The sequence below is a fragment of the Jaculus jaculus genome, chromosome 6, assembly GCF_020740685.1.
Source record: "Jaculus jaculus isolate mJacJac1 chromosome 6, mJacJac1.mat.Y.cur, whole genome shotgun sequence".
Classification (NCBI taxonomy): domain Eukaryota; kingdom Metazoa; phylum Chordata; class Mammalia; order Rodentia; family Dipodidae; genus Jaculus; species Jaculus jaculus.
In genome coordinates, this window is record NC_059107.1 from 61,374,381 (window position 1) to 61,384,356 (window position 9,976).

The 9,976-nt window shown below is 44.1% G+C and overlaps 1 protein-coding gene across 4 annotated transcripts in view; it reads right to left on the bottom strand.

Annotated features, from left to right (window-relative positions):
* The window catches only part of Alms1 (ALMS1 centrosome and basal body associated protein), a 193,322-nt gene extending 184,570 nt beyond the window's left edge, over positions 1–8,752 (bottom strand). For all 4 annotated transcript variants that reach the window (XM_045152900.1, XM_045152898.1, XM_045152897.1 and 1 more), the window contains exon 1: positions 8,438–8,752. In XM_045152900.1, the coding sequence (XP_045008835.1) occupies positions 8,438–8,752 (315 nt within the window). The remainder of the gene's footprint in view (positions 1–8,437) is intronic.
* Positions 8,753–9,976: the final 1,224 nt, after the last annotated feature.

Sequence of the window (9,976 nt, forward strand, 5' to 3'; positions counted from 1 at the left end):
AATCTAAAGATATGCAACGTGTGGCTAGCTGGAGCTCCTGAAGTGTGCTATAGGGCTTTTGGCTTTTTGGTTTGTGCTTCTCTCTCTCTGCTTGGACCTGTAAAGGCAGGCCAGCTTTTTCTGCCATGTATGGAACTTCCCCTGGATCTGTAAGCATCAATAAACACCCCTTCCTCCATAACTGTGTCTGGTCTGGAAGTTCATCTCAGTGAACCTGAAGATGTGTGCTACACCCTCAAATATCTAAAACAATCCTGAGCAATAAAAATAAGGCTGGTGGTATCACCATACCAGATTTTAACATAAACTACATAGCCATATTAACAAAAACAGCATGGCACTGGCACAAAAACAGACATGTAGATCAATGGAACAGAATAGAGGAACCAGATGTAAGTCTGGGTAGCTATAACTACCTGGTACTCAACAAAAATTCTAAAAATACTCACTGGAGAAAAGACAACCTCTTCAGCAAATGGTGCTGGGAAAACTGAATATGTATCTGTAGAAGGGTGAAAATAGATCCATCTCTCTCTACATGCACAAGAATTAAGACCAAATGGATTAAAGACCTTAACATCAGACCTGAAACTCTGAAAGTTCTACAGGAAAAAGTACAGGAAACTCCTCAACGTATTGGTCTTGGCAAAGACTCTCTGAATATAACCCCAGTTGCTCAAGCATTAAAACCACAGATAACTGCTGGGACCTCAGGAAATTACAAAGCTTTGTAAGGCAAAGACACCATGAACAGAGCAAAGAGGCAACCTACAGAATGGGATACAATCTTTGCCAGCTATGCATCTGATAGAGGACTAATATCTAGGCTATACAAAGAACTCAAAAAATTAAATAATAAGAAATCAAACATCCCAATTTAAAAATAGGCTATGGAACTAAATAAGAGAGTTCTCAAAAGAATAAATACAGATGGCATATAAGTATCTAAAACAATGTTGCACATCTCTAGTAATCAGGGAAATGCAGATTAAAAGTACAATGAGATTCCATCCCACTCTTGTCAGATTGGCCACCATCATGCAAACAAATGACCATAAATGCTGGTGAGGATATGGAAAAAGAGGAACCCTTCTACACTGTTGGTGGGAATGTAATCGGGTCCAGCAATTATGGAAATCAGTATGGAGGTTCCTAAGACAGCTAAAAATAGAGCTACTATATGACCCAGCTATAGCACTCCTAGGCATATACCCTAAGGACTCATCTCATTACCTTAGAGATACTAGCTCAACCATGTTTATTGCCACTCTATTCACAATAGCTGGGAAATGGAACCAGCCTAGATGTCCCTCAACTGATGAGTTAATAATGAAGATATGGCACATTTATACAATGGAGTTCTACTCAGCAGTAAAGAAAAATGAAGTTACGAAATTTGCAGGAAAATGGTTGGATCTGGAAATGATTATACTAAGTGAGGAAACCTAGGCCCAGAAAGCCAAACGTCACATGTTCTCTCTCATATGTGGATCCTAGCTAAAGATGAGTGAGCTTCTGTGTGAGAAGGAAAAAACTCAATAGCAGAGGCCAGTAAGCTAGAAAAGAGATATAAAGGGAAGAGAAAGTAAGGGAGGGGAGTACTTAATAGGATGATATTGTATATATGTAAGTAGAAGAATAGATTAATGGGGGTCAAAGGCCCAAAGTGAGGTCAGGGGAAGAGATTGAGTAAAGCAAAGGTGGAGGGAGGGCTAATCAAAATCTAAGAGGATGCAAATAAATCATATGGAATCCTCCAGTTTAGGACAATGGAACACTCAGGAGCCATAGATTGTTGTTAGAAAATTTTCAATGCCAGGGATGGGATACCTCCAGTGCATGTTGGCCAGGGAGGTCCCTGATGCCCCCAAAATATTATAGGCCATTGCCGAGGCCATTGGTTTCCCACCAGGAATAGATGGCAAGACTCCACATACTTGGGCTGCAAGGCCACTGAGAAATCCTGCTGGTACTGAGCTGATAACCTCCTCCATGTAGACCAGCTGACACCGTTCTGCATGCAGTTCAATGGGAGACAATGAAATCACCAGTGAAGATACTCAACGGTGGACAGTGTATTATATTCAGCCTGCCAGGCCAAATGAGCCAATGGGTGCAATAGTGACAAGTCTGTCATGGTGGAAACCAACTGCCCTCCAACTGGACTGGAGGCCTGCTCCATGGGAGGGAATACATCCCTGATCCTGAAAACTTAAAGCAGAGGTAGTCATGAACCCATGGGTGTAACATCTGTTGCTGTCTGGATAAATGTATATACTATGCTCACCAAACTTCCCAGTAAGCACTTCTCTTAATGTTCATACCCTTATATTAATGCTACTCTCATTTTTGGTAGAGAATCTTCTCTTTTCAGATGGCACTGGCCTTGGGATGACTCAGAAGGCATCATGGTGCTGGAAAGAAGTGGCAGTAGCGCTTAGTACTGCAATATCTCTATCACACCTTCCAAGTCTCAGGGTCTACTGTGGAAGAAGTGGCAGAAAGAATGTAAGAGCCAAAGGAAGGGTAGGACTCCTTACAATGTGCTCCCACACACACAAAATGGCCTGAATATCCATGATCTCACAGTACCTGACACTACGTACACAAGACCATCATAATAGGAGGAAATGATCATGACATCAAAATAAAAGAGAGACTGATTGAGAGGGGGAGGGGATATGATGGAGAATGGAGTTTGAAAGGGGAAAGTGGTCAGAGAGAGGGCAGTACCATGGGTTATTGTTTATAATCATGGAACCTGTTAATTTTTAATAAATAAGAAATTAGAAAGGTCGCAAGTAAACAACTTAATGCTTCACTTGGAAAAAGAACAAGGAGAACTGAAAATCAGTAGATGGGAAAAAGTACTAAACAGTAACACAGAAATTAATGAAATAGAAACCAAAAAACAATCCAAAGAATCAATGAAACAAAGAGTTGGATCTTTGAAAGGATAAACAAGATTGATAAACCATTAGGAAATGTGACCAAAAGAAAGAGAAAGAGACAAACAAATCAGTAAAATTAGAGAAGAAAAATGTAGCATCATAACAGATAGCAGAGAAATTCCAAAAATCACCGGGACATAATACAAGAACATATTCTCTACTAAGTTTTAAAATTTGAAAGAAATGGGTGATTTCCTTGATTTATATTACCTACCTAAATTAAATCCACATGAGAATAGCCACTTAAATAGACCTATAACAAGTATAGAGATCCAAGCATTTATCAAAATCTCCCAACTAAAATATGTCCAGGAATGGCTTAGGGGTTAAGCGCTTACCTGTGAAACCTAAGGACTCTAGTTCAAGGCTCGATTGCCCAGGACCCAAGTAAGCCAGATGCACAAGGTGGCACATGCATCTGGAGTTCATTTGAAGTGGCTTGAGGCCCTGGAGGGTCCAGATTCATTCCCCCTTTTCCTCCCCTACCCTCCCTCTCTCTCTCTGTCTCTCTCTCTCTCTTTCTCTCTCTCTCTCTTTCACTTCCTCTCTTTCTGCCTGTTGCTCTCAAATAAAAAAAAAAGAACAAAAAAATGTCCAGGCCCAGATGGATTTACTGGTGAATTTTACCAGACATTCATGGAAGAACACCAGTGCTTCTTAAACTTTTCCAGAAAATAGAAAAGAAGGAATCCTACCAAACTCCTTCTACAAAAACAGCATCACCCTGATACCAAAACTAAGCAGACTCAACAAAAAAGAAAGAAAATTACAGACCAATCTCCCTCATGAATACAGATGCAAAAGTTCTCAACAAAATATTGGTAAACAGAATAGAAGAATATATCAGAAAGATCATTCACCCCGACCAAGCAGGCTTTATCCCACAGATGCAGGGATGGTTCAACATACACAAATTGAAAAATGTAATACATTATGTAAATGGACTGAAGAACAAAAATCACATGATCATCTCAACAGATGCAGAAAAGGCATTCAACAAATTCCAACATCATTTATGATAAAAGACCTACAGAGACTGGGAACATATTTCAACATAACAAAGGCTACTTATGACAAGCCTACACCTATAGCCATGTAGCAGGATACAAGATAAACACACAGAAACCAGCAGCCTTCCAATATGTTAACAACAAACACACAGAGGATGCAATCAGAGAATCACTCCCATTCACAATTGCATCAAAAAATAAATAAAGAAGCCTAACCAAGAAAGTGAAAGAGCTCTACAATGAAAACTTTAATACACTGAAGTGAGAAGTTGCAGAAGACACTAGGAAATAGAAAGACATCCCTTGTTCTGGGAATCGGAAGAGTTAATATTGTGAAAATGACAATGTTACCAAAAGCAGTATACACATTTGATGCAATCCCCATCAAAATTCCATTGGCAAGTTGGGTGTGGTGGCGCACGCCTTTAATCCCAGCACTCAGGAGGCAGAGGTAGGAGTATTGCCATGAGTTCAAGGCAACCCTGAGATGACAGAGTTAATTCCAGGTCAGCCTGGACCAGAGTGAGACCCTACCTCGAAAAAAAAAAAAAAAATTCCATTGGCATTCTTCATGGAAATAGAAAAACAATCCAAAAATTCATAAGCACAAAAACCCTCGAATATCTAAAACAATCCTGAGCAATAAAAATAAGGCTGGTGGTATCACCATACCAGATTTTAACATAAACTACATAGCCATATTAACAAAAACAGCATGGCACTGGCACAAAAACAGACATGTAGATCAATGGAACAGAATAGAGGAACCAGATGTAAGTCTGGGTAGCTATAACCACCTGGTACTCAACAAAAATTCCAAAAATACTCACTGGAGAAAAGACAACTTCTTCAGCAAATGGTGCAGGGAAAATTGGATATGTATCTGTAGAAGGATGAAAATAGATCCATCTCTCTCTACATGCACAAGAATTAAGTCCAAATGGATCAAAGACCTTAACATCAGACCTGAAACTCTGAAAGTTCTACAGGAAACCCTTCAACATATTGGTCTTGGCAAAGTCTCTCTGAATATAACCCCATTTGCTCAGGCAATAAAGCCACAGATAACCACTGGGACCTCAGAAAATTACAAAACTTTGTACGGCAAAGACACTGTGAATAGAGCAAAGAGGCAACCTACAGAATGTGAAAGAAGCTTTGCCAGCTATGCATCTGATAGAGGATTAATATCTAGGCTATACAAAGAACTCAAAAAATTAAATAATAAGCAATCAAACAACTCAATTAAAAAATGGACTCCACATTCTTGGGTTGCAAGGTCACTGAGAAATCCTGGTGGAACTGAGCTAATAACCTCCTCCATGTAGACCAGCTGACAGAAAGCTGGAAAAAGCCACACACTGCATGCAGTTCAATGGGAGAGAGAGAAATCACCACTGAAGATATTCAACAGTGGACACTGCAAGCCTCATATTTGGCCAACCAGGCCAAATGAGCCAATGGGTGCAATAGTGTCACGTCTGTTATAGGGGAAACCAACCACCCTCTAATTTGACTGAAGGCTCACTCCATGAGAAGGAATACATCCCTGATACTGAAAACCTACAACAGGGGTAGTCAAGTAGTCATGAGCACTAGCAATGTAGCATCTGCTGCTGTCTGGCTAAATGTATACACTATGCTCACTAAACTGCCTGCTAAGCACTTCTCTTAATTTTCATACCCATAAATTAATGCTACTCTCACTTTTGGTTAGAGAACCTTCTCTTTTCAGATGGCAGTGACCTTGGGATGAATCAGAAGGCACCATGGTGCTGAGAAGTGACAGAGGAGTGCTCAGTACTGAAATATCTCTATCACACCTTCCAAGGCTCAGGATCAATTGTGGAAGAGGTGATGGGAAGAACAGAGCCAAAGGAAGGGTAGGACTCCTTACAACGTGCTCTTCCAGACTTACAATGGCCTCAATATCCATGATCTCACAGTGCCTGACACTACCTACACAAGACTAACAGGAGTTAAAGATCATGACATCAAAATAAAAGAGAGACTGATTGAGAGGGGGGGGGGATATGATAGAGAGTGGAGTTTCAAAGGGTAAAGTGGGGGGGAGAGTATATTAGTTGGGGAAAGTGCTCAGTGGTTAAAGGTGTCCCTGCTCCCTGAAGATTTGTGAAGATGTGTTCCCTGTGTTAGATTTAATGCACTGTAAATTGCTCAAATGTTGAGATCAAGTAATAGGAAATGTTGATTTCATTCAGTCTATTCTCAAGTTAAAGGACTTTTTTTATTTTTTCATTTTTTACCTGTGGCAGTTTGGGCAGTGAAGTGAGGTATGAGGTGGTGTAAAAGTGAGTAGGAAAATGTATAGCCCAGGTTGCCCTCAAACTCCTTATCTTCTTGCCCCTGCCACTTCAGCAATTTCTTACTGGCATGCACCACAACCAGAAAATGAGTTTCTCGAGATAGGGTTTCACTGCAGCCCAGGCTAACCTGGTATTCACTACGTAGTCTCAGGGTGGCCTTGAACTCACAATGATCCTCCTACCTACCTTTCTGCCTCCCGCATGCTGAAGTTAAAGGCATAAGGATGCAGTGGCTAGAGGCCACTTACACATACACTCTCTCTCAGCTTGGGGGGGGGGGAAGAGAAAGAAAAAACAGTCCCTTAGAATGCCTCTATACAGACAGTTGGAATGCCTGTTGGAACTATCCAAGAAAGTTTTCCTTCCTCCTGTTCATGTTGATGAATTCATTACAGTCAGCTCAGTGTCATCAACCAATCAACAACATCCCTGGCAAAGCAAATCTCTCTGGAATCAGTCAACTTTCCCACATCCACCCGTCCCACTTCCCAAACATCCTCTGTACCTTACCCTTCTCTACTATTGCTGCTCTAGTCTTGTCCTGCTGTCATATCTGTCCTGCTACAGTGTTTTTTCTAAAGCACAAATTTTTTCACACATGTTCTAGTTTAAGACAGTTTCATTGGATTACCAAAGCTCCAGGGATATAACCTGGCAATCCATACTCAAACAACTTTGGTTCCTTGAAAAAGCCCAGCTTTCACTAATGAACAGCATCTTCCTTTGTGCTTTGCCTCCATCTAGAAAGCTCATTCCTATTCCTTGCCTAGTTAACCTTACCCTGTTCTTCAGGTATCAACTGTATCATGACCTCCTCAAGAAAGCCTCCCCACCTACACCGGCAAGTCTGCTACCTTTATGCCTTCACTGCATTTTTAGCACCTATCAATTTTATTTATGAGATGATTTAAATTGTATGCCCCTTCCTCTCTAAACTGAATAGTACGAAAGCAGTGTTTGGTTCACTTGCATCCAGTACAATGTGTGGCACACACGTGAATACTTTTAAATATTTCAATGAACTGCACACCCACTGAACTCTCTGCCGTGATCACCAGTCTGTAGTATAGCAGTGACAATGAAACTGTTATTAGAGTCCCTAGACAAGTATGGCTATCAATCACAGGAAAAATGACTAAAACAATGAATTACTGAATTTCTAATTTTCTTTGTTCTCCACCACCCCTCCCAGCAGCCTTGAATTCAGGGCCTTGCACATGATAAGCAAGAGGTCTACCACTGAGCTACGTTTTACTTATTCTTAACTCATTAATCCGTAGAGCTATACATGGGTAGTGGCTCCAGTACTGACAGCATAGGTCTTGTTGCTTGAAAAGCAGTACATGGGGCTGGGGAAATGGCTCAGCAGTTAGAGGCACTCTGCAAACCCTGCCCTGCCCAGGTTCAATTTCCCAGTAACTAAAGTGAAGCCAAAGGGGCATTCGTTTGCAATGGCAAGAGCTCTGGCATCTCCATACACAAGTGCGCGCTCGCGCGCGCGCGCGCACACACACACACACACACGCACACACACACGAGCGCGTGCGTGCAAAGTTTTTTTAAAAAGCAGTAAATTAAATGTTTCTCCATTCTGTCTAACTTTGTGCTTTCTAGTTTTCCAGACTCCTGGGAGCTTCATCTCAAGTCTCTTGCGTTCTTAAGTTCCTCCAAACACCCATCCCTTTATTGCTACCACCGAGGGTCCGAAAGAAGCACAATGGGCAGGAAGCGTCTCAAGATCTCATGCAGAGAACATAATCCTCCAGGGAAGTGTGTCCCGCCTTTCAGTGAAACTAAGGCGCTAATTGTCTCCCCAGCTAGCGATTCCCTAGGCAACGACCCGCCCCAGGGCTCTCCCCGCCCGGCCTCCGCCCCACCTAGCCCACCGCGCAGGTAACTGCACGCTCGGGGAATACTGGCTTCCCTTAGCATCTGTCACCGGTCCCAAGGCCCGGAACCCCGAGGGCGGGGTGGTTGACAAAATGAAGAACACCACCACGAGTCGGCAGCCTGGGGCGGCAGACAGGGCCCTGCGGGCCGCAGCGCCCACGACCGCGGACGCGCTCACCCCGTCAGGCACCGTGAGGGGCAGCGAGCGGGAAGTGACGCCCCGGCGGCTCGGGCCCGCAGCTCCCCGTGTTCCGCTCACCTCCGGGGACGCGGGCCGCTCGGCCGCGTACAGGTGCCTGGGGGGCGGCGGCAGCGGGAAAGCCCTGCCGGGGTACGCCTGAAGCCAGGCCTTAGCCTCGTCGTCCTCCTCCTCGTCGGTACTCTCCAGCTCCTGGAACTCGTCCTGGAAGTCAGAGTCCGACTCCGGCCCCGCCTCTTCCTCCACATTCACGGTCTCCTCAGAGTCCCGGGGCTCCTCCGCCGCCTGCTTCTCCACCTCCGCCTCCTCCTCCTCCTCCTCCTTGTCCTCCTCCTCCTCCAGCTCGCCGGGCGAAGGTAGATCTTCCGGCTCCATGATGGTGTCGCGCTCCAGACGGCTGAGGAGGAGGGGAAAAGGGGAGGGGCAGGGAGGAGGGGAAGCGAGCTGACTGGCGGTTGTTTCCGCGCGCAGGCGCACACGCCGCCGCCTCACGCAGGGTGGGGCGGGGCTTAAAGAGAGCCCGCGCGTTGCTAGGGACGCCCCGCATGGCGGTGGGGGGGGGAGGAGAGGGGAGGGGGAGGGGCCAAGCAGGGGCTCCCGGAGACCCGGACAGCGCAGCCTCAGCCCCGTCACTGGTGGCACATTGCTCTTAGTACTGTCCGCTCATAATCACAGACTGGCCTCTTCTCGGGGCACGAGGGGCTGTGCACAATTCACCCCTGATTTTTGCTTAAAATAAACCCACATTAATCTTACTTGCAAGTTACAGAGATTTTTTGAAAACAAATTTAATATTTTATTTATTATTTATCTGAGAGAGAAATAGGTCGACAGAGATAATGATTATGGGCGGGCCAGTCCTTCTGCCCTGGCCAAAACAAACTTCACACCCAAGAGCCACTGAGTGAATCTATCTGGCTTTACACGGGTACTAGGAAATCAAAACTGTCCTGCCAGGCCTTGCAATCAAGGGCCTTTAACAGCTAAGCCATCTTTCCGGCCCAAAATTACAGGGGTCTTTTTTGTTTGTTTATTTGATTGATTAATTAATTGGTTTTGTTTTTCTGGGTACGGCCTTGCTCTTGTCCAGGCTGACCTGAAATTAGTCTCAGAACTCATTGTGACCCTCCTATCTCAGCCTCCCTCCAAGTCCTGATTTAAAGATGTGGGCTCTAAAATTAAAGACGTGCTCTGCAAACTTACACACTTTTTTTTTTTTTCGAAGTAGGGTCTCTCTCTAGCTTAGGTTAACCTGGAATTCACTATGTTGTCTCAGGGTGGCCTTGAACTCATGACAATCCTCCTCTCTCTGCCTCCTGAGTGCTGGGGCTAAAGGTGTGGACCACAACTCTCCAGCTTAAAGTTACAGATTTTTTTAACAGGACTTGAACCTAACCATGGTACTGCCCAATGATAGGTCAGAGGTTAAGAAATGGGTGTCAGATGCACAACAATCAAGTCCAGATGGATCAAAGACCCCAATATAACACCAGAAACTCTGCTACTGCTGGAAGAAAAGTTAGGAGGAACATTCCATGATTTAGGAATGGGAAAAGACTACCTGACCAATACTCCAGCAGCACAGAATCTCAAATAATC